We start from the raw sequence: 25,129 nt of genomic DNA on the forward strand, positions 1-25,129 counted from the left end.
ATATCTTTCTTTTTATTTTGTGAATATCAGTCATTATTGATCACAACGTCAGGTGGTGCGACCGGTCATTGTCAGGTGGTGCAACCAGCAAATTTACATTTAAATGTATCAATTCCCACTGCAATTGCAAAATGAAGTAAGAAATATAACTGTAAACCTTAATATAACGTATACAAATTATTTTTACAGTTAAAAACAAAACATAAAAAGTCCTTATGGAAAAATGGGTGTTTGAACACACAGAAAAGCAGCCGTTTATATGATTTGGAATAAAAGGGCAATAAATAAAGAAATAGAAAGGGAATTTACCATGTTATATGCATTTTAGACACTACAATGATTCATATTTACAAGTCTCAGTAATGCTAAGTACATTAAATGTATATTATTTTAAATTAATATATGGTCGCGCCACCTGACATTTTCTGGGTGGTAAAATCAGAAATCTTGTTTAATAATGAATTAATGCTGCCTAAAATGCTGTAAAACCAATATAAATCAACACCATACATTTTTTTGGACATAAAAATGCATTTTAAAACTGTTTTGCTTAAAATATTTTTTTTTTTTCTTGAAAATCTTATTTGTCATTGACCCTCATACATCTCATTTATACACATATTTCTTATACTATATCAGTGAAATGTTAAAATGAATATAATATAGGCAGGCTATAGATAGATAGATAGATGTCCATACATGTCCATTCAAACTGAATCATCCGCGACACAAAGCCAACAAAACACGACTTAAATTACAAACGAATTCTGAAATTTAGGTTATTTTTTTTATATGGGCAGAAATTACATGCGTGGTTACCATGGTTACATTTTTCCAAACATTAACGACTGAACTGGCCATATGCTATTGCTATTTCGACTGTAGTAGCCTACATATAATGAATACCGTGTCAAAATCGAAGCAAGACCAACTGTACAAGTTGAATATGCAGAGAGAGACGTGGTGTTGCGTAGAGGCAACCAACAGGTCTTGGAATTTACCAGAAAGAAAGCACTTCCGTCGTCACCTCAGGAGCAGCTGTGAGTTTAGCGCGCTGCAGACTCCGAGTACCGAGCAGCGGTGCTCCTGGATGGGCAGCAACAACAACACGCATCCCGAGCGAAAGCATTTCGAAGACAGCTGTAAGATGAGCCTCAACTCTCTTTTTTAAATTTGTTGGGAAAGTCAACTATACTTCAAATAGCATTATGGTAACATTTTCCATGATAAAGTAAAATATGGTCTACTTTTATCCTTCCAGATAATGCTCACCTGGTGTGAGGAACTGCAATCAACCACTGTGCAGGGCAAATGTTTTTCACCAGACAGCAATAAACATGTATAATGAACCAATCTGGCAATAAAACATAGTGGTTTATTTTTTTATTATTTAAACTATTTTTACATATAAAAAACAATGATATTACTAAGTCATTGGCATACAATGAACATTTGTCATTTGCCCATCATACTTACATCAAAACCTGTGTGAATTTCTTTTTTTAAAGAAACAGAAAGAAAAACTTTTGAATAATGTTTTAATAGGGAAATTTTTTTCTCAAAACAAAACTGGCCAGAAAGATTTACTCACTAATCTAATAGATCCTTTTATGATACTTTTACAGTGATTTTGCATCATTTTTTGAAGCTTAAAAGCTCCAGACTCCATTCATTTTAAGTGCATGGATAAAACCAATTGGTTTTTGAGTGAGATCTTTATTCACAAAATGAAATAAGATAATATTAACTCTAGGTTTTTAACTTCGAAAACAATCGAAAGGCATTTTGTGTTGTGACTTCCATTACTACACCTGAAGATATTCCCTTAACTTTTGCAATGTATTCACAGCTGATCGTTATGTTTCCGGGTTCATTTCTAACCTAGAGCAGTAAAAAGAAAAAAACCACAGGCAGTGAGGTTCAAAACATCTCAGTCATACAGAAAATCTGATTATTATAACAGATTAGGACTTACATGATTGTCAAGCCCCAAGGCTGGAGAGTCTGTCTCAAGGCAAATGTGTTCCAGTGGAATCTGTCTGATTAATTTTGCTCTCTGCATTTAAAGTACAGTATTAATATATTAAAGAAAACTAAACTATATGTCTGTCACATATACACTCAGAAAAAAAGGTACAAAAGCTGTCACTGAAACGGTACCCTTTAAAAAGGTACACCTTTGTACCTAAAGAGTGCATATTAGTACCTCAAAGGTACATATTATTATCTAAATGGTACGCATTAGAACCTTTTTCAAGTAAATTTTCCAGTGACAGATTCTACAGTTAAATCATACATATATTACCAGTTCAAACATACATTCTGTGTACGGGATGTGCGACGTGGAACAGGGTCATCTGAGATTTAATTATCTTTAATATTATGTTTCATATCTTTATTGCATACTTATCATACTTGTTTATGACTTTATGGCAGATAAGCAAAGTTATTAAAGGAGAATCCTTATCAAACCTGCTCGTTTTTGCTGACGGCAGGCGGAAAGGAGAAGGAGAATCCAGCCTGAACCCCTTCCATGGCAACCGATGGCTTCCCGGCAAAATTATGCAACAATGCTTGGCTAATCCCTGAAGACATAAAAGCAGAATTATGCAAGAAATTCAGAAAGGTCACAGAAACAAAGTGATTTGCTAGCTGGTAGCTCTTACCTAGTTCTTTCATTGTGGCTATGGTAACTTTGGCTGCTGAGCGGGAATGTACATTCCTTCAAGACAAGAGTTTAGAGTGTCAAAGAGACTGCAAAAAGAACTGTCAGTTCTGGATGTACAATATATGTTGCTATGCCAGGGCTCCACATTAACATTTGAGGGAATTAGCACCGGTGCCACTAAGTTCTACAGATGGTGGCACCAGCACCTGATCTGGTAGCAGGAGTTTTAATCATGAAGGTAATTTAGTCGTAAAATTCCTATTATTTTGCATTAATTAGTGCAGTAACTAATTATATTACACGTTTATTTCTTGGAAATGCGCATCTGACAGTAAAGCACTGAGCTTGAGTTGAGATGAAGATAAAATTAACTTTTATCAACAAGTCATATGTAAAAAAAAAAAAAAAAAAAAGGATACTTGCAGTGTACATCGTATGTACATGGGTAACAGGACAGTAAAATAAAGTTCTTCCGGACAACTTTAAATATTTTGGTAACACTTTATTTTAAGTTTCCTTGTTACAAATATTACATGTAGTTTCTATTGTAATTACTATAAATGATGCATAATTTCATGCAACTAAACCAAATCTAATCCTAACCATATACTGTAGTAAGTACATGTAGTTAATTAATATTACTCAGTACTTAAATGTATAATTACACTGTAACAAGGACCCCCTAAAATAAAGTGTAACCAAGTGTTTTTTTTTTAATCACATTAAAAATAACATTTAAATTGAATTACATTTAGAGCTTTGAAGTGCTGGAAAAAGTGTGAAGCACTTGAAAAAAAAATGCCTGCATTTTACTCTCACGAACCCTGACATGAATAACGTAAAAACTATTCACCTATTTCTGCCACAATACCATGGTAACAGTTAGCGTTACTACATTAAATCCATAGTGAATATTGGTGATTTATGGACTGAAAAGCCTTCTTTAGGTTGTTTGTTCATGGAACAATGTTTCTTCTGGATTCCACGTCAGCGCTGTTTGATCTGATATCTATGGTTTATAACAGAGAATTCTGCACCGAATTTAAACGTTTCTCACTAGATCTCGCAGCAATGTTATTAATACTGTGGCGAGAAGCGCAGTTTCGTTCTTAGTTTCATTTGCCGTTTGATGTTTTTCATATGCAAATGAATCGGCAGCTCTTATCAGTTGGGCAACATGGTAGTGGCTACAGTGCCACCTCTAACAAAATTTTGTCGCACCGGCAAGAAAAAAGATTGCAGAATGTGACAATTAGCAATTAACATAATCTGGGCAGCTTGTATGGTTTCCAAACAGTGTTACTCTCTAGTAAAATGTAATGTTGCCACTCACACGGGCAAATCCAGTTCTTTAGATATTTCAAGTTGTTTTGTAAAGACTTTTATCTGTTCATCACGCTCTTGATTAGTATTTGCATACCAGGGGGTAAAGTCAAGACCAATCTGTTGATAAAAAACAATGCTGGTAAGCATACAGTAGATCACACAAGTAGTTGAACTAGAGAGACTCAAGATTCAAAGTCGACTTAGCCTAGCTCTACTAGTCTCGTACAAACAGTTTCATTATCCCAAGACCAGTGGTTCTCAATCTTTTTGACTCCAAGACTCTCCATTATATACAACAATATTTGAAGGCCCCATGATTTTTCACGTTTTTATGATTTACTGGATAAGGATTAAGGATATAGTTTTTTTTTTTCTGCAAATTTCTACCTTGACAAAATATGTTAGAGCTTTTCACAACTAGAAAAATGTATTTTCGGTAAGACAAAATAATGCCCATGGAGTTACAAGATTTTTTTTTCCAGGTCTAGAAATCACACTTTTGAAATTAGGTTTGCTATGGGAATTAGATTTCTTCATAGAAAAAAAAGGGGACATGAATTAAAATAAGAAATATGTATTTAGTTTGCTAAATATCTTGTGTATATTCTTAGTGCTGCACGATTAATCGTATCGCAATCGCGATGTCAAGCCTACGCGATTATATGACGCAAAATGCTGCGATTTTATATTAAATAAACAAATTAGCGCTGTTAACGCAATTAACGCTGCATCTGTTAATTTTTGGCATCCTTTGGCTAGTGTTACATGATCCCGCTCTTATTCATGCAAATGCTTTTAAACCATTCATGCGCGATAAGACAAAAATGAACGCGCTGCCTGTGAATGTCCTGACTGTGACACACAGAAAGACTCGCGCTAATATCGTGCGTGCGCACAAAACAGCATGCCAGAATACAGTTCTCTTTCGAGCTTGAACGAACAATAACACACACAATTATGCCAAAATGCCTTTTTGCCGAGTATCTTCATAACATAAGAGTAGTCTTATGATGAACGTGAAGAGTTGTGAGTCGTGACTCGTGAGAGAATGAGGCGCGTGTGAGATCCGCGTCCACGACAGGAGCGACTGGTCTTAAAGGGACAGTACACAGTAGTAGCCACTAATTATATCTGTCGCTAAAGTTAGGCCACATTTACACATAGCCGGGTATTTAGAGAAACAAATATTTCTCCCCCCTCCGTTTTCAAAAATAACATCGTGCACACAACATCGTTTTCAAAAAAGTTGTCGTTTACATCAACCCGCATAAATACGCCGTCGAGCAACATCATAATTATGCCAAACCTATGGGCGGCAGTGTAGGGAGAAGGATAAAGCCATGCAAGCCAATCAGAATCCTCAAAATCGACAACAACGAATAGCCAGGGGGCAGCGTTTCATATTATGGTGAAGCTTCCCCGGGTGCCGCCATTGGCTATCAGACCATCACCTGCTGTTATCATCCCATTGACTCCCATTCATTTTGGCGTCACTTTGACAGCGAATAACTTTACATCTGAGGCGTTTAAAGACTCCATTTGTCCATTATTTATTTCTAAAGAAACACGAAAATGTATAAAAGGCTCCATTACCTTGTATCTTACGTTATGGCCCCGTAGAAGCAATTTTTGTAAAAATAGGCTAACGATTGCGTCATACCAACGCGACTCTCTGTCGCACAGTAGAGAGATTACCGTATGGACAGGAGGAGAAGCTCGCGGGCAATCGGGAGGACGTGGAGGCAAAATGGCAAAGTAATTAATCAGAATACTTAGCAAAAGTTTCTCCTGCTCCTAGCTCATGGACAGCTCCTACTCACACTCTCCGTCTCTGCAAGTTTCGGAAGGGAATGATTCAGATTTCGCTTGGCACAGCTACTAGAAGACAGACGGGTTGCTCACGTCACATCTACGTCGTCAAGCTCAGTGTGACTCTGCGCAGTACGCTCGACCATCAGGAAGTTAGTGCTTCTAATTGACTTCACTTTTCTCCGTTGAATCCAATGGGGTCGCTGTGTCCAGTTTATATACTGTCTATGCGAATAGCACGAGCGACATCCAGTTCCTTTCAAAACAACAGACATGGCGCGAGATTCGTTTGTGTGGACAGGCAGCGAAGCAAATGCAAACAGGCCAAAAACGTTTGCACAAAAGTAAAAATGAGTACCACCTTAACAGCATCCATAGATATATACACATCTAGAGGCCAGGCGACATCTAGTGTTTATATCTATGAACAGCAGCCATGATCAAATAGTAGCCAAACAAACTCTAAACATAGGGCGCTCACATGACGTAAGCGTTTTCTGGCGCATAATGTGACGTTTGAGAATCTACAACCACGTTTCTCCAGAGAATGTCTAATAGGAAGAGAATTGGCACTCTCTGCTTACTTCCGGTTTCTGGACTGGCTGCAGTAACACGTCTCTGTCCATGCGGGGGCGCTCACAGGCGAGTGCAGAATGAATGGAGGTCTATGGCGAAAAACCCTGAAAATCCACTTTTCTCAGGATATAATTTTTTGTCTAGTAATTTGAATGTTGTATTTGAAAGGAGATGCAAAGAAATTACACATTGCTGGGTGTTAGATTTTTTAGAGTCACTTATTTGGTTTAAAAAGTCTTTTAAAATGTCAATGACGTCAGAATGCTGACGTCATTAGCAGAATGCTAGCGTGTTATGGGCAACAACAACTCAACCTGTAAGAAATCGAAAAGAAATAAGTACTCGTTCATTCAACTTTCGACCTATAACACATGTTGAACTTGCAAAACCTACAATAAAATCTGAGATTTCTCAACGGCAATCGGGTGAAAGAGACACATTTAGCTGTATAGCCCCATAGACTCCCATTCAGTCTGCACTCGCCCGCGATCACCTCCAGTGGAATTCTAATGGAACTGCAACCAAGATCGATACAATGGGGCTAATAGGAAGTGCCAAGGCTCTCCGTAGACGGGCTCTGGTTTCTCCCAGTTGACACGGCAACACATAACCGGCGTTTTCAGAAATCTCCACTTTGGCCGGAGTTTTTAGAAATAATCATTTTCTTGGATAAAAACGGCGTTTTCGTGTAAATGACAGGCCAAAACGCAGGGAAATATCTGCGTTTTCCCATCGTGTAAACGGGGCCTTAATCAAAGAACAAAGGGAACAGAGAAAAACACTCACTGCTCTTGACTAAAGAACCTTTTTCTTTAGGCAGATTATCACTAATCTGTGTGTGCATTTATTTTCCTTGAGAACCAAGCAAGTTGACTCATGAAACCAGTTTATTATATCGCATATCGCAATCGCAATATTGACCTCAATTATCGCAATATGACATTTCCCCCAAATCGTGCAGCCCTAATTTACTTGTTTAGGCTTATTTTAATGCTCATTCTGTCTTATTTTATAATAATTTTAAGTCATATTGAGGCCCCTTTGGAAGTCTCAACTTCTGTGCTACAAGACTATAATGTCCATTAAAAAGGTATACAAACTATGTAATTAAAGTAAGCTTAATGTTTTATTTTGGTTTGGTAAACGCTGGGTCAAATAATTCAAAATAATATTCAAATAATATTATAAAAATCCCCAATAGTGTCTGTTTAAAATCATTTTCCAAGACACTATCATACTCTACCTCTCCAATGGCAACGATATTATCTCTGTGCTTCTGGAACAAAGGAAGAAATGGCTCCAGGTCCTGTCAAAACAAAACTAATCTTTTTGCACCAAAATATCATAATATAGCATATGAAGCACAGTAAAACTATCTTTCTTTGTTATTTTTGTCATATTCACCTGAACCTTGACACTGTGTAAGTCTTTCCCTGACCCTTGAAGGGGATGAATGCCAAAACAAGGGAACACAAAACCAGGATAGCTATAAGAAAAATATTAAATATTAGTAAAGCTGCATGTGTCCGGTGCTGTGTAAGCACACTATAACTTAGTCATTTTAAAGGCAACATGATGCTTTTGAGATTCAGGAAAGTGAGAATGTTCTCATCCAAAACTTTTGTTGACACATGAGAGGTTGTGTTCAACTTACGTTTTTGACAACTGAATAACTTTCTCAAACTCACTGGCTCCCTCTGTAACTGCCACAAGAGCTTTCACTCCAGTCTAAAATTACATTAAACAGAAGAGGTCATTGTTGCAACATTTGGATCTTGTTTATTATCAGTTTTTTATTTATTTATTTTCAGAGGCTTGACAAAAGCTTACCTGTTTAGCTCTCAGAAGCACATCATCTATGTCCTAGGGAAAAACATGAAAATAACTAACTTCTGTAGACTGTAACTGTATCACTGTGAACTTGATTTCTGCTTGGTGTGGCAACTTTAGCTGTATAGTTTAAACACAATGATACATAGCCAGTTTACATAAAACTCTATATGAAAACATTTGTCTTTGATTATTGTAACTTCATTTGGAACAAAAAGTGGCCTAATTTACTATAAGTAAAGTACCATGGCAAAATAATTAGATTAGTTCTAAACTCCAGTCTGCTGAAACAAACCTAAACCAGCTGAGACCAGCAAACCTGCTTAGTCTGGTTTAAGTGTTTTTTTTAAATCTCTCAGTACGGTTGTAACACACATTTATAAAGAGGTGACAGATAAGACCATAAAGACCTTATTGCATTAAGATAAGTCTTTCGCAATTGAATTTGATGACTCCATGAGTTTTCTTACCTGTGTGAACTCATTTGCTGAAAGGTGACAGTGGCAGTCAATGAACTCTCTAGACATGGTTTTAGTGTAACCTATATCAAATATTTTTTCTGTTCAAAAATTAGCCTTGTTTTTAAACCACTCGTTGTTTTGGTTTTCATGATCAGCATTTTCCCATCTGTCAGTGTGGCGTCTCACGATTGCGTGAAGGGTGGAACGTTTCTTCAGCAGAATTGTTTTTCAGGGTTTGTTTCGTAGTAACACATTCTGCTTCCGTTTCCAGTGTTATTTTGAAAAATAAGCGGCAGTCATGGAGGACGACCGTGCGAGTGGGGCGGATTCGAGAGTAAATGTCAAGTCGAAAAAAATTGTTCGTGATCAACTTGAAAAGTATAAAGACTTATTTAAAAGGTTGTTCGAAGGCCAATGCCATATTTCTCAGGAAGATAAGGCCAAACTGTTGCAAGAAATGGTTGTGGTAAGTCTGGTAACATAAAATATATGTCAGTTGGATTACGTTATTCTTGTCCATATCAAGTTTACCAAGGTTTTTTTTTTATTATTTTTTTTACTATAGTAACACCATCTGTTTTCCCTGTGGTATTTTTGTGGTAATCATAAGTTACTTAATGACATCGACTTCTATTGCAACTGTGGCTGTAGTTATCCCTTACGAAAATAAACCATGGTTTTACTACAAATAAAACCCAAAAAAAAAACATGGTATTTGTAGTAAAACTGTGGTTATACAAATGGTAAGTAAAAATAACATGGTTACTATACTTTTACTATAACAAAACTATGGTAAATGTTTGTAATGATAAATGTGTTGAGACTAATTAACTCAAACGTGTTTTTCATCATCGTTGTTGTCATAGTCTTTGTTTTTTCTTCCATTCACCTTATTTGTCTCTTTTATCTTTTAGAATTTTGAATTCACAGTACAAGAAAATATAGTTATTGGTGGCTTGTCATGGGACGAGGCGTCAGAGGAATATTGTGAAGGTAAGTTGCTGTCACAGTTTCAGAGAACGTATTTTGCAAACCAAGGCCAAAACATAATGAACCTTTTTTTATATATATAAATATAGATAATGAGAGCACTGTAAATGACATTCTGGATGAGAAGATAGTAGAGACCGCCTGCAAACGCAACTCTTACCCAAAACAAATACGCAAGCAGGTTGTGCGATCATTAAGAGCAGAGAGGAAACTTCTGGTGAGACATGCTGTTTTTCTTTTCATTTGAAACTCCATTACACAAATAATTATGAATTACGAATGATTATTAGAAGTCTGTATGTACAGTGTATATATAGACTATACATGCATAGATTTACAAACTTTTATGTTAGATGCGATTAATCGATTTGACAGCACTAATAGTCTATGATTGGATCATTGTTGCAGTGATTATGCTTCTAGCATGTTATATGTTTGGCAACCGTTATTCTAACCCTAAGTGCTGAAATGTGATACATCTATCTTGTGATGTTATTTCCATCAAGAGGTGCATCAATTTTTCGTCAAGATCTTGTATTGACAATACTACTCCAGTAAAGTCTACTCCAGCACATCCCAAAGACTTTCAATGAATTTAAGGTCTGGAAATGATTCTTCATGCTTCCTCCCAAAAATTCTTTCACAATCTGAGCCTGATGAATCTTGACATTGTCATCCTAGAATATGACCATGGTGTGTCTTCCTACATGGTTGTTTAAGATATGAAGAGCTACACACTGCATTAATTAGGGTTAGAAGAACTGTTGCCAACCATACAATAAGCTAGAAACATAATAATCACTGCAATAATGATCCAATCATGGACTCTTAAAGGGATAGTTCACCCCAAAATGAAAATTCTGTCATCATTTACTCTCCCTCAAGTTGTTCCAAACCTGTATGATTTCCTTTCTTCTGCTAAACACAAAAGATATTTTAAAGAAGGTTGGTAATTAAACAGTTGCTGGTCCCCATTGACATCCATAGTATTTATTTTTTTTCCTACTATGGAAGTCAATGGGGTCCATCAGTCGTTTGGTTACCGACTTTCTTCAAAATATCTTCTTTTGTGTTCAGCAGAAGAAAGAAAGTCATACAGGTTTGGAACAACTTGAGGGAGAGTAAATGATGACAGAATTTTCATTTTTCGGTGAACTATCCCTTTAAGCATTTGCCTATTTAAATCCAAACTGCGATGTTTCTAAGGAAAACATAATCAATTAATTAATCAATAATTTTACTCAAGAAAATGACTATTAGTTGTAATATGATTATATATTTTTGTTATTTGTTAAATTTGAACTATTTGGGAACACCCATCACGCTGTAAATTAATTATGTTAAACATTTAGATGTTCCGCCTGTGGCCACTAGATGTCCTAATATATTCAAAAATGGTCTATTGTGTTTGCTGTAACTCATGAGACACTGGGATAAAAAGTGCAATAAACTTTTATGCTTTTTCTGAGAACAGCTCAGCTTGATTTTCTAGAAAGACTGAATCCCCTGACGTTGCTGTGTGTATGTAGTTCATATGTTTTTACTGTTCATCCATTATTTTAGGGTTTGTATGAACAGGCAGTGAAGCCACAAGACATAAAGCCGGATCCAGCTCAAGGTGTGTGCCCCCATCCTTTTTTTTATTTGCAAAAGTACATTGCGATACAAACAGTGCTTTATGCAATATTAATAAATACCTGTTTTCACAGACACTATCATCAGAAATGTTTCCGATGCTGCACCTACAATGTTCAAACAAGCCAGTACGGTTATGAAGGTACAAATCAATGTTATTTACTTTCATACAGTTCTTCTGGATTGCATGTTACTATGTGCTTGTCTATTTGAGCTCAAAAATCTTGAAGCATACTAACGAGCTGACAATTTCAGTAATAGCTATAGACAAAAATACATTTGTATTAACATTCCCCATTTTCCTTCATTCTATTCAGTCTCTGAAAAGTCTGAAGCAGGCAGCTGAGGGCTTGCGTCAAGTTCTCGACATGCAGACTTCAGCGGAGACGGTGGAAGTCTACAGAGAAGTGTTCGGCAGCTCAGTTGGAGATGTCTGTCCAGACCCTCACCACAGGCTTCCATCCAGCATCAAAAGAGCTGCTTCTGATTCAGAGTACAGTTCAGACTATGTTCCTGCTCCAAAAATCATCCAAAAGACTGATGCAAATACAATTTAATGTGTATGTGTTTGTGCATTCATGTGGAGAAGGGCAGTATAGGAGTGCATTGACACCTGCTACTAAATAAGTGTTTTTTATGCTGATTCTTACCCAATTAATGTAACGAGATATTCTTTGTGCATGTAGTTTAGAAGAAAATAAGTGTTTCATCACTGTCTTTTTCCATTAAATCCATTCAATTAAATTTTTAGAGAACTGTTGTGCTGATGTGGTCAAGGTTCATACCACATGGTGTTCTTGGTCTACCAGTGTTGGTTTCCAAATTAATTGGCATTTTTTATTATTAAACACGTGGACTAATTAAACATTGATTGAAAGGGTCCCTCTTTTGTATCCCTCATGAACAAAGATGAAAATCTGACACTATATTTTTTTACGTCTCATTTTCTCCAAAAGGATGGAGGAATACATGTACATATCAAGTCTTTTTTGGTCATTAAACTGACAAAATTGTAAAGTAAACGGATTGAAAAGAATATCGGGGTTAATTTATATTTCTATCAAACCCATAATAGTGTCGTAACTTTGACCACAAGGTTAGTAATGGCTAAATTAACTGTCAGACATGTTACCTTTTATAAGTCATGCCACCGTAGGGTAATGACGTAACGCAAATGTAACTTAGTTGATTACCCCATAAAATGTTTAAATAATTATAAATAAATAAAAGCACCTTTTCAAAACGGTCATTTCGGGAATGACCCAAAAGCGAAAACCGACAGAAGTTAGGCTACTGTGGCGTCCTACAGAGCACCACGTGACTTCAAAGAACATCCGCCGACGGCATTTGCAAGAAATCACTAATGTCACTGTAGCACGTTGACTGACAGTTTAAAAATGTCTAACTTTGAGCTAATTAACACGGCCTCTTAATTTGCTGCTTTAATTTTCTATCCAGTTTAGTGGGCGTAAGTCTTCATTGTGCTCGTGCTCTCGCTCTCCTGCACCTGTCATGTCACTTTTCAATGCGACAAGTAACTTTACTCGAAATGATGCTCCAACTTTACGGTTGTTTCGAAAGAGTGAGGTAAGTTACTTTTTATGCTTGTTTCTTTTCTTTACATAATTACAAACGCATAAACAATGTTAGAAATGAGTAAAAATGTAGTCTACATAGCTTAATTTACAAACTACTCTCTAACATGTTCATTATCATCGATGGCTCAGTGCCACCCAAGATGATTTTATGATTTACTAATACATTAATCCTGCACAGTAATGTAAAATGTTCAAGAAACGACACAGCATAACTTCTATAACATCTGTTATGATTCAGAGCTCTGATGATGATGAGAAAAGGTTGAAAAGAAGAGAAAAGAACCGAGTTGCTGCACAGAGAAGCCGCAAAAAACAAACCCAGAGAGCTGACGAGTTACACGAGGTTTGCAACCTGCTTATTATATATAGTCTACTTTATAGAATGTAAAATATGTTAATTTCAGCTTTTGTTTTGTTTTTTTTGAGGGGGGTTTTCCGGTAAACTGCAGGTTTAACTTTTTTTTTTTGCCTCATACAGACATATGTTGACAATTGTGGGCTGACATGGGAAAATACACCAAATGCACAGTGATGTGCCTGTGATTGATGTGGTTTTTGACATATTGAAATTTTGTGTAACCAGGAGTACGAGTGTCTGGAACAGGAGAACAGCATGCTGAGGAAGGAAGTCCAGCTTTTGATTGAGGAACAGCAATGCTTAACAGATGCCCTCAAAGCCCATGAGCCTTTATGCCCTGTCTTGAACTGTGGTATGACCTCCACAACACGGTCCACAGCCACAGTGCCACCTGAGTTTATGTCTAGATAAAGACATTCACATCTGATGCTCATGATGTCTGAATTTCCATTTAAGGATAAATGAAGTATCCTAAATGCAAGTGATTCATGCAGACTTGCGGCATGAAGTTTTTATGCTTTTTATTTTAAAGTATTAACCCGTGAGTTCAGTACGCTGTGTTTTCCGTTAACATGCAGTTGAAAGATTAATTCACGCTCAAACATTCTCGTTTGCATTTTGACAGGTTCAGAGTACAGATTCTCTGTAGTCGTATGTTACTTTTCCCATGGGGTTATGCCTCACGTGCCTCATATTTACTGTGATAGAGTCCATAACCACTAACTAAACCATCTGTTTTACCACAGTTAGTGGGCTGTGAATGAACGACATGTGAGAAGGGACTTCTGCTTTAAGAGAGCGTATCCGACCAAAATACCTAAGGTTGGTTTCAAAACTCTGTTACTGCAGTTTTGTTATGGCTGCACTATTAAAAATAACCACAACAGCTTAATTCAAATGTCAGTGTTACTATTCTGTCTTGCAGAATAGTTGTAAGATTATTATTGATCTGCCTTACTTCGGGTGGCCAAAGATTCAACTTTCTTCTAGAAACAAACTTTGTTGTATTATTTTCATGTTATCAATGTGAAGCTGCTTTGGTACAATCTTTGTATTGTAAAAAGCGCTATATAAATAAAGGTGACTTGACTTGCATGGTCATGTTTTACTGTGGGTGTGTATTGTAAGTGTTAGGAGAATTATTTTATTTTAATAAAAAGGAATCACTCTGTTTATAAACTCTATGACGCAGATGCAGGTTGAAATCCAGTATTACTTAAATTGTAATAGTGATACAATTTCTATTAAAATGAGGTCACTGAACCAGAAAAGGACCATTTTTTTCTTTTCTCATTTGTGTTGAAACCATATTTGGGGGTGGTTGCGGTAAGATGGTGGTCAGATTTTTTTCTTGCATGTATCACTTCCTCAAACTCCCATGGGCTTACCTTCCTAACCAGTGCAGGGTACACTTCTATATTTCTCTTCCAGTTTTCTCTTCTCTTCTGAAAAGTCCTAGAGTTCCACATGGATCTGCTGACTTTCGTTTTAAAACGTTAAAGCCAAAAAGCATTGTTTGAGAATGTAAAAAAAAAAAAAAAAACGTATAAAACAGAAAGTTTGAGTATAATTAGTATATTTGTTTGTTCATAACTATGCTAGTGCACATGAAATTGTTTAGAATGGCTTTAGTGTAAAGGATTTCTTCAGAAAAAGTATTGCATTAACTTTAATTTGGGAATTGTTGAGTTTTTTTTTTTTTCATAGCAATAACAATGATGCATAGCCTCATGATACTGTTTGCAACGATATAAAAAGGTATTATTTTATACATGATGCATCACAAATGGGTCATAGAGTAGAACCAAATGAATGCAAATGGCAATGAAACTAACACCTCTATTAACTTTCTGGTCACAATGGTCTGTATTCCTGGATTTGAATGTATTACCTCTTCCCAAAATATCAGAGAGTTTCAGTAACAATAGACACAGAGCAAGTTCCGTATAAAAATGTCTTCTTTGGATGATTTAAAAAAAAAAAAACATTCATACATACCTTTCACATTCATTAATTTCTTCTGTCACGCTCATACATTCTCCTTTCACACATACATTTCTACTGTCTCACACATACATACTCCTTTCACATACATACATTTCTACTCTCACATTTACATTCATTCTCCTTTCACATACATACATTTCTACTCTCACATTCACATTCATATATTTCTACTCTCACATTCATTCTCCTTTCGCACATACATTTCTACTCTCGCACACATACATTCTCCTCTCACATATACACTCACCTAAAGGATTATTAGGAACACCTGTTCAATTTCTCATTAATGCAATTATCTAATCAACCAATCACATGGCAGTTGCTTCAATGCATTTAGGGGTGTGGTCCTGGTCAAGACAATCTCCTGAACTCCAAACTGAATGTCAGAATGGGAAAGAAAGGTGATTTAAGCAATTCTGAGCGTGGCATGGTTGTTGGTGCCAGACGGGCCGGTCTGAGTATTTCACAATCTGCTCAGTTACTGGGATTTTCACGCACAACCATTTCTAGGGTTTACAAAGAATGGTGTGAAAAGGGAAAAACATCCAGTATGCGGCAGTCCTGTGGGCGAAAATGCCTTGTTGATGCTAGAGGTCAGAGGAGAATGGGCCGACTGATTCAAGCTGATAGAAGAGCAACTTTGACTGAAATAACAACTCGTTACAACCGAGGTATGCAGCAAAGCATTTGTGAAGCCACAACACGCACAACCTTGAGGCGGATGGGCTACAACAGCAGAAGACCCCACCGGGTACCACTCATCTCCACTACAAATAGGAAAAAGAGGCTACAATTTGCACGAGCTCACCAAAATTGGACAGTTGAAGACTGGAAAAATAAAGTTTACAGTTTTTCTCAGTCGCTTTGATGCATTTCTCAAATCATCCTTAATATTTGCAAAGAAGCATGTGCATTCTCAAAACAATTCGTACAAACAGCACCACACATTGGATTACCTGCAAAAGCCTGTAACTTACTCAAAATCTTTAGTTCATCTCTCTGGATAGGATTCACAGTTACACTTTTACTAGTGGTCTGACAAAAAATAACATTACAATATTATTGTGACATAGAAAAGAAAAATAAAGAGGGGCACAAAGGCGAAAATACAACATTAGAAAGGCAAACACAACTTTGCTTTTGCATGCAGCACTGTATATATGCTTGCCAATTGAAGGTTCATGAGATGCAACTTTGAGCTATTTCAGAGAATTGGTTTCTCACTGGTTGATTTATCTTCATTAGTGAAAGTCAAGATTCACCTGCACAATTCATCATTTGCACAATTCATGGCACATTTACAAAAAGTCTAATAGAAATGTGTAGAAAATATACTTGAAAGTTTATGACAACTAGATCAACAATTTTGCATACGATGAATTAATGACTAGATGTTTTGAGGGGTAAGACTATTGCACAGAGAACTGTTAAATACATATTGAGCAACATGGCATTAGCAACTGATAATGTGAAACCGCAGACGACTGTACATAATCAATTGCATGAATGTACCAAAGCAATCGCAACTTGTTCAAAAGAATGAGAAACTTCTTTTATGATGTGCACAAGTGACTAGATGATGTGGAAGTTGAGCAAGTAGTTTTGAGAATTTCATTTCTGATCTGAGAAATGCACCAAAGCGACTGAGAAAAACTCTAACATAGGCTAATTATATTTAAAAAGCTAGAAAACCCAGTATATTTTTAGATAGATAGATAGATGGGTCTTTTGTGGCCTTTTACAATTCCTTGATTGCCATGCCCTCTAGTGGACACATTGTCAATGAACATGCATCAACATTTTATTTGATCTAAATATTTTATTTAATCTATTTCTTTCATCTAAATATGCTGAAAAATAGATATAGTCTGTATATAATCAGTTTAATCAATATTTGCAACAAATGTATGTCTTCTAGGCTACATCGTAAAAGTTCAGGCTGCCGGAGCTGTAAATCTGTCTCTTCTTGTCACAACACGAAAATAGAAGGAAGTAGAAAAGATTATCAGAAACTGTTTATCATTTCCTTTAAAGTGGACATGTTTTCAAATCTGAAAAGAGGCGAATGCAAATTCCCATTTTGAAATGGGAAATTAGGGGTGTGCCTTATTCTGTTATGGTAACTCTTCCTTCCTTATCTTTAAGTTCCTGGTAGAGACTGTTGGTCATTGCCCTTGGGACTCGCATCTAAAAACTCTTGGAAACCTTACAGGAACTTAAAGAAGAATGTGGACATTGAAGTTCCCACTGAACCCACGCTTCCTTGAGCTCCCCGATAATAAAAAGAAGGGCATTTCCATGTTACTGGGCAGGAAGTTGTCTAGACTGTTTGCTAATGCATCCATTAATCTACGAAAAGAAACTACAGGGTAGTGAAGGGTACTTTTTTTTTTTTTTTTCTTCCGTGAAGGAGTAAAGCAGTCCTGTCAGTCTTGAATGCATTACATCAAAACTTTAAAATCATTACAATCATGTTCAAAGGTTATAACACTGGAGTTTGAAATAGCATTACAACACCCTTTTTGACATCTGAAGATTCCATTGCAACAGTTTTAAACGGTTGCATCAGAATGTGAAGTTTCCGCTGATTGCATTTGCCAAGGGCTGTGACCATGTTTGTTCACATTCTGACAGGGCAAAGTGCACTTGCATTACTGTGAGAGTCAGGTCAAGGAGTTAGGATCGGGATCACTTCCAGCTCACTGTAAGATGTCAAAGGAATGCAATGTATTTTGTAGGCCTATTTAAATAGAAATCAGAAAAAATTCATTTCACATTCAAAATATTTATGTCCCATATGTTATGCATTCTGTGAGGTGATCATTTAGTTCCACAGATGTATTCATACCTGGTTGAATTATTTGAATTAGTGATTCATTTTAGTGCACTGATTGGGAAACAAATGTGAACAAGGAGTGTTTGTTTCCTGGTGATGGTAAACAGCGTTTCTTTATGGGCGCTTTACGTTTTCTGAAAAGAGGTGGAAGTTATCCGGGATTCATTTCAGAGAGTTTATCATCACATGTCTGACAGCAATCTGCATCAGCGATGATGAAGCAACGAGTAGCAACTCGGACTTGATTGCCCCATAAATATGTTTTTCTACTTTAAGGGATGAGCACAAACATAAGAATGACTCGAGTTCAAACCGAACTGGAGCATAGCAAATAAAAAGGCCAAAAGGGACGGTTTTTATTGTGGATCACGGAAAGGGTGGCGTGCAAAGCAACGATGGCACGAAGGTTTTTAATTTAGGTTTTCAACAGATTATCTGTGGCCATATAAGATTTCATATTTAACTCACCTTTGACTCTGGCAGAGAACATCAACCTTGGGAGTTGGAACCTTGTTTTTATTTAGTTATTTAGTGCCATATTCACATTAAAGGCTATTCATTTTATATTTGGTAGAATTTCTACAACATTGCTTGGTTGCATGTTGTATTTGTTATTGATAATCAATGAAAGATATTTTTATCCCTATTAAAACCAGTCATGCTAAGTTACTCCCTCTCAAAGAGAAATGTTTAAAAGGTACTTTTAGTTCCTGTACAACCACGTTTCTTTTTTTCTTCTAGAAAAATTGTTTTTGAAAACGAACCAATTATTTAAAATAATTTTTCTGCATTTTTCCCCAGAAAGGGAGTTACCAAAACTCAGGTATGTTCCAGGGAATTTCAGAAGACTTTTTCTAGAAGCCTTCCAATGCCATCCTCATCTTTAATCAATTACAAATCATAATTCGTGTTTGCCTTGTATGGAACCGCTCACTTCAACAGAAATAATTAAAGAATTAAAATGAAAATCAGCAGAAAATGCTGAATCATTGCTCTCGGGCTACATGAACTTGATCACCTCAAGGGTTTACAGTCAGCACGTTTCTCAGGTTATACATGTGCGGACTTGCCCTCCAGTAAATATCTCAACACCACAACTGCTTTTTGAACACCTCAAGTACATTTTAAGTAACAAGGTGTTGCCTCTTCTGATGCAATCAGGTTGATTTAAGCTTATTTAAGCACATTTGACCTTAATAAAACCAGCAAAGCATGACTCAAATGCAAGTGGTATCTATTTTTTTTATTAATAAAGTATCAAAAACAAACAACAGACAGTCAAAATGAAGCCATCATTTATATAAATATGCAATTGAATGTTACAGCCCATTATCTTCTCAATCATGACTTCTGGTAGCAAGTGCACTTGAACTCTTTGACGTGGACAGAAATGACGTGATGGATAAAATCTGGTATAACCACAAATAGAAAGCATAGCTTTGTTTTCATTGCACATTTAATGTCAGTAGTACCACATTTTGTGGCATGCCTATTTGAACAACCTAAAATAAAAGGAAAAAGCTACCTGACGCCTGCGTCACTTAACCTTCCAGTACATGACAGAACATACATGTAGACTATAGTCAAAAACAAGAGGCAGAAGTTTGTGAAAAGATTAGGGAGTTTCCTCCATTTGGTAGAAATGGAGTGATTTTTACAAAATTTCTAACACCTTTCTGTAATATTAGGCAATGCAGTCACAGGGCCTGATCAGATGTCTTGTGGTATGTGTTTCTTCACTAACAACATGGCGTGACATTAAAAGTGCTTGACACATGATCCAGGAACACAGCCAGACAATTATTAAGAGCTTTACGTTGAATATTTCAAGCTTTACATTGAATATTTTAAGCTTTTTTTTCCTTTTTTTTTCATTTAGGATAAGCTCAGCTAACAATAATATTCTAAGAACGTTTTGCTAACATTCCCATTAAGTTATGAAAACTTTTTTTGGTTATGCAAGAATTAAGGGTTTAAATGTTCCATTTAAACATTTTTGCAAACATTATTGGAACGTTACCTCTGAAAGTTCTCTGAAACTTGGTTCTCTGTCTTGGTTATGCAAACGTTCCATTTAAACATTTTTGCAAACATTATGAGAATGTCACTTTTGAATGTTCTCTGATTGTTCTGAAACAAGTAGTAGCTAGTAACATAAAAAATAAAAATGTTGCATGAACAATGTATTAGTAATGTTTTGAAAAACCACATAACTTTGAAGGAACGTTCTGTTAATGTTACCGGAAGAACATTTGCTCATAACTTTAAGAGAACCTTGTCAGAACGTTCTGAGATCGTTCCCTGTTAGCTGAGAGAGTAGAGGTTTGTGCATCTAGACAATAACAACACACAGCTACAGTATACATCAGAAAATAAGTATGTCCTTGCTAAAAGCACAAAAACACTTTCTTTTTTCTTTTTCTTTTTTACAGTGGGCTGATAAATGCAGACCCTACTGCTCACAGCATTGTAACAACAATATAGTCAGATGGTTGAGGTGAAAGACAGGCTTTCAGTGGTGAAAGGTAGAGACTTCCTTGTAAGTGGTGTCTCAAAGTCCACTCATCGTCGACTTCCCTGTTATTTTATCTGTTTTAGCATGAGTTTCCTGTAATATTTATAGCCCAAGTCCTGAGAGATTAGTAGCAGCTTGAAATACTTCACATGGCATGTTATGTGGACACTTAACAAGACAGAGGCCACAGATACATGTAACTAAACTAAACAACTTCATTCCTCACCCTGTATGTCTGCCAAAAAAAAATGAAAAAGATACACACAAATCACTAGGTTTCCCCCCCCTCACTAGAATAGTACTTGCTGTCAAACACACCGCCAGGGTTTCATTTAACCAACAAGCCGATAAATAAACAGAATCATGTTGTTCTAGCATCAACATGACATCAAGCTTTGGTGCATACAAAAAGCATATCATGTTAAACATACATTTACGAACACGTTTAAATAACAGAAAAACGCATCAGACGTCCTTCAACACTTTAGTGCTTTAACAGTCTCTTTCTTTCAGTGTACATCAGACCGACCTTGAGTGGCATCATGGCAGGCACCCGTGTTTTAGTCCTTTATAACGTGGGTGAACCTTCCAGTGTTCCTTGGCGAGGATTGCGGAGCCATTAGCCATTAGCTTCTTGCCTGTACAGTTTGTGATTCAGAGATGCCCACAGCTAGTTGGTATCGCGGTGTGTGTTGGTCCACTTATGGTTAGATTCAGACCCTGCAGGGTGGTCTCTTTGATTTGCTGGATGAAGAGCTTCCTTTCATCTTCAGGGGTCTGGCCGTTCTGAGCGCGGACAATACAGGTGGGCCTGTGCAGGTTGAGCATGTAAACTAGCTGCTGCTTTTGGTTCTTCAGCTCCTCAATCTGGGCTTTCAACTCAGCATTGATGGACTCCAGCTTCTCGGACTCCTGAATAAAAAAATTTAAAAAAGCCATTCATTAAATATAAATGAGTAAAATGTTTGTAATATTTTAGAAATTATATATATATATATATATATATATATATATAAAATTATGTATACTTTAAATTATATATATATATATATATACACACATACATACACACACACACACACACACACACACACACACACATACACATACACACACACACACACATACACATACACATACATATTAATATTAATGTAATCAATTGTATTAATTAATTATATAATACATTTATATAATTAATTAATATAATTGATTACATAAGATATACATACATACATACATAATTATATTCAAATAATTATTATCAATGTAATCAATTATATCAATTATATTATATCATTATATATACACATAATAACAAAGACTACCTTTTGTAAATGATCAGTTTTCTCCTTTTTCTTGTTTCGGCATTTTGCTGCTGCAACTTTGTTTCTTTCCCTCCTTCTTTTTCTTCGTTCAGTCTCCTCTGGAGTGGCCTAAAATGAAAATATTCATCACATACATTAAAAACATATGCCCACATTGTGTAATGAATATGGATTTTATGAAAAGTGAATTTGGTCCACAAGTGGATGAACAATGAATTGTGCAAGCATGGCGTTTCTACGTGTGTGTTACTCAATATAACCAATGTGAAATACAAGAAATTACATTCGTTTTAAATGTTATAACTGTAAATGAGTCATTCTTACCACTCGCTTCATTACAGGTTGCTCAGTGGGTCGTTCGCTGTTCATACACGCTCGATCGGTGGTCGAGGTGCTCATGCCGTTGGACATGCGTTTGTTCTGGATGGCGTAGCGCAGCTCCTCTTTCACTAATGGAGTGAAGTTGGTGAAGTCGTCCAGTGTGAGAGAGCCTGGCGGGGATAGGCAGGGAACCAAAGCCGATGCACTGATCTCCAAGGAACCCAAACCAGGATGCTGAAGCATCATTCCGAAATCTATGACATATGAAGCAAGATTTAAGTCATGGTCTTAATAAGGAAAGATCATATCAAAGTTTTTGTAGTCAGTAACAAACTATCAACCCCCCTTCTCTATAAAATAGTAGACTACCAACTTAACTGTAAAAAAGTTAGTTGGTAAAATAGTTAGAATGTAAAAATGCTATTGTAAAAACCTATTGAATGATTAACTGTAAAAAAATAATTCAATACATGTAATCACACTGTAAAATATTGTAAAAATGTATTCTAGAAATAAAAAGTATGAATTTATATAATTGTATTAAATATATTTATACATTTATTATTTCAATATATTATTTACAATTGAAAAATATATTTAACAAGTACATAAATATACTTTGAAAGTGAAATACTGTTATGATTTAGTGAGAAAGGGGTATTCCCAGACACTCACATTTAGTTCATTTACATTTTAGGTGCTTTTTGTTTGTAAATCTGTGCCCTGCATTATTATTATATTATAAGGCCACAGTTGCTACAGAGGCAAATTTTCATCAAAGTGAAGGTCATTAAAGCCTTATATTGTACCACATATTCTCTTATTCTCAGTAGCCTACATTTACAATGGCAAACAAGCTCAAACAAGTTAGTCATTTAACACAGTATAATTTAACGACAACGTATTTCTTACAGTCGCAGTGACGTAGTACATTTAGCTTAGTCAATATAGCCTATCACACTTTCTTTATGTTATCGCTTTATTCAAAAGTTATGCGACTACATTAAATTACCATACTCAAATGTTTTGTAAAATATATGCTCTACTTATATGCATAGCAGTTCTACAATCATCAGTATAATCCTGTAAAATCATCATCTTTAACTGTTTAATAAACTCAAATCCGGTGACACTGTAGCCTAAGTGTTGATCGCTAACGTAAACTGTTTTTTTTTTCCTTTTCACAGTTGGCTATAAAGATTCGCCAAGAGAATATCATAATCAGTTATTATACAAATATTACAACACGAGTAACTGCAGCGCAGTTCCGCACGTTTTGCAACTACTCTTGAGAACAAGATAACTTAGATTATAAGATAAACATTTTTTTTTAAATATATAGTAAAATATAAGATAACGTTTTGAATAGCCTATAAAGTTATAAACAATCGCTAGACCCAAAAACACAATTATATTGAATTCAGTCACCGGCTTAGTTGATTTATTAGACTACAACATAGCCTCGACATTTTCCACAGTGTGTTCTAGAAGCAGGTACAACAAAACCCATAAATAACAAGTGAAACAATGTTGTCACTCACCTTGTTTTGGCTGAATAAAACGCGCGTGTTGTGATGCTCTCCACCGGCTCGAGTGTTCTCGCTCTCAGCTGGTAAAGTTACTGTTGTCGCCCGGCTCGTTGCATCACCCCTTTTAATGGCTGGAGGACGTGAACTACTACAAGAGGCGGAGCGAGTGACGTCACCCTATTTATAGTATCAGGAAAGCTGTCTTTGCGATGATGCAATCAGGCAACCCTTCTGCGCGCACCATAACTGGGCATGCTCAGCCCCCCGCCCTGTCTGTACAATGGAGTAATCGAAATCGTAGCAGGATGACATGTTAACCTAATGAGCAAATAAAGACATACCCGTATAATGACATGGGATCTCTGGTATGCTCTAATGTCATGTACTGAATAGTTAATAAAAATAAATAAAAAAAGACTTGGGAGAGGGGAGACTGACTGGCTAGTTGGTCAGAATGAGACCAGAAAAGCCTTCTCACTCTGTTAAACACACTCTTTTTTGTCTGTTATTGGAGAATTGTATGAAGATGGAGAGTTGATCCCAAGGTCAGTGTATCGCTGTGTTTTATAGTCCATCAATGAACATTTTGTTATCAAATATTATAATTTGGGTTTGCATGTGTACGGCAGTAAACATGTTTTCACCATTTAACATGTGTGTGTTCAACCATTTAACTTGTCCTAGTAATTTCTGTGATTTATACTTCATTTTTATGGGTTTTTAGAGGTTGATTCATGATGTTTTTCTACATTAAATTCGTAGATTGAAAAGGTGTAATTATCAGTGAAACTTTGGCACCACTTTGAATTTACAAAGAGCAAACGTTTCAGTTTTAGTGAGTTGACATTTTACAGCGTGTCCAACTTTTAAAATATAATTTGAGGTTGTTTTGTTATGTTTTATTTTGATTGTTGTGAACCTCTTCTAATGTCCTGTTTTATCTGTGGGTTAATCAATGTTAAAGGGAGGTTCACCCAAACCTGTATGAATTTCTGTCTTCTGCTAAAACACAAAAGAAGATCATTTGAAGAATATGGGTAACTAACACTTGATGGATGGAAGTCAATGGGGCCCATCAACTGTTTGGTTACCGACATTCTTCAAAATATCTTCTTTTGTAGAAATTAAGAAATTCATACAGATTTGAAACAACTTGAGGGTGAGTAAATGATGACAGAATTTTCATTTTTAAGTGAACTATCCCTTTAAGCTAGTGGAAATGTTGTTTATGTTCAGTTAAAGCTGCATTTTATTTAATTGTTAATACAGATGTAGTTGTTTTAGAACAGATATGCATATCTGTACAACATCTACAAAACATATGACTGAAATAATCATATAA

General features: G+C 36.1%; 4 protein-coding genes across 4 annotated transcripts; 2 read left to right on the forward strand and 2 right to left on the reverse strand.

The window, feature by feature from the left end:
* Positions 1–1,392: 1,392 nt before the first annotated feature.
* Positions 1,393–8,922, reverse strand: tatdn3 (TatD DNase domain containing 3). Its single transcript, XM_084432791.1, has 10 exons — positions 8,680–8,922; positions 8,210–8,242; positions 8,034–8,107; positions 7,784–7,865; positions 7,623–7,685; positions 4,002–4,111; positions 2,667–2,722; positions 2,473–2,585; positions 1,976–2,056; positions 1,393–1,881 (listed from the first exon to the last, which is right to left on the reverse strand). The coding sequence occupies exons 1-10, from the start codon at positions 8,734–8,736 to the stop codon at positions 1,750–1,752; spliced, it is 801 nt and encodes a 266-aa protein (XP_084288917.1). The 5' UTR covers positions 8,737–8,922; the 3' UTR covers positions 1,393–1,749.
* On the forward strand, positions 8,855–12,357 carry nsl1 (NSL1 component of MIS12 kinetochore complex). The gene is made up of 6 exons (XM_084432792.1): positions 8,855–9,136; positions 9,585–9,663; positions 9,750–9,877; positions 11,224–11,278; positions 11,370–11,437; positions 11,613–12,357. Exons 1-6 carry the CDS (start codon positions 8,969–8,971, stop codon positions 11,850–11,852), a joined length of 738 nt encoding a protein of 245 aa, XP_084288918.1. The 5' UTR covers positions 8,855–8,968; the 3' UTR covers positions 11,853–12,357.
* A 268-nt stretch (positions 12,358–12,625) lies between these two features.
* On the forward strand, positions 12,626–14,346 carry batf3 (basic leucine zipper transcription factor, ATF-like 3). Its single transcript, XM_084432793.1, has 3 exons — positions 12,626–12,882; positions 13,132–13,236; positions 13,477–14,346. The coding sequence occupies exons 1-3, from the start codon at positions 12,808–12,810 to the stop codon at positions 13,660–13,662; spliced, it is 366 nt and encodes a 121-aa protein (XP_084288919.1). The 5' UTR covers positions 12,626–12,807; the 3' UTR covers positions 13,663–14,346.
* Positions 14,347–19,966: 5,620 nt separating this feature from the next.
* On the reverse strand, positions 19,967–23,944 carry atf3 (activating transcription factor 3). The gene is made up of 4 exons (XM_084433029.1): positions 23,800–23,944; positions 22,262–22,512; positions 21,938–22,045; positions 19,967–21,521 (listed from the first exon to the last, which is right to left on the reverse strand). The coding sequence occupies exons 2-4, from the start codon at positions 22,502–22,504 to the stop codon at positions 21,264–21,266; spliced, it is 609 nt and encodes a 202-aa protein (XP_084289155.1). The 5' UTR covers positions 22,505–22,512; positions 23,800–23,944; the 3' UTR covers positions 19,967–21,263.
* Between the last annotated feature and the right edge of the window lie 1,185 nt (positions 23,945–25,129).

This window comes from Rutilus rutilus, assembly GCF_951802725.1.
Source record: "Rutilus rutilus genome assembly, chromosome: 15".
Classification (NCBI taxonomy): domain Eukaryota; kingdom Metazoa; phylum Chordata; class Actinopteri; order Cypriniformes; family Leuciscidae; genus Rutilus; species Rutilus rutilus.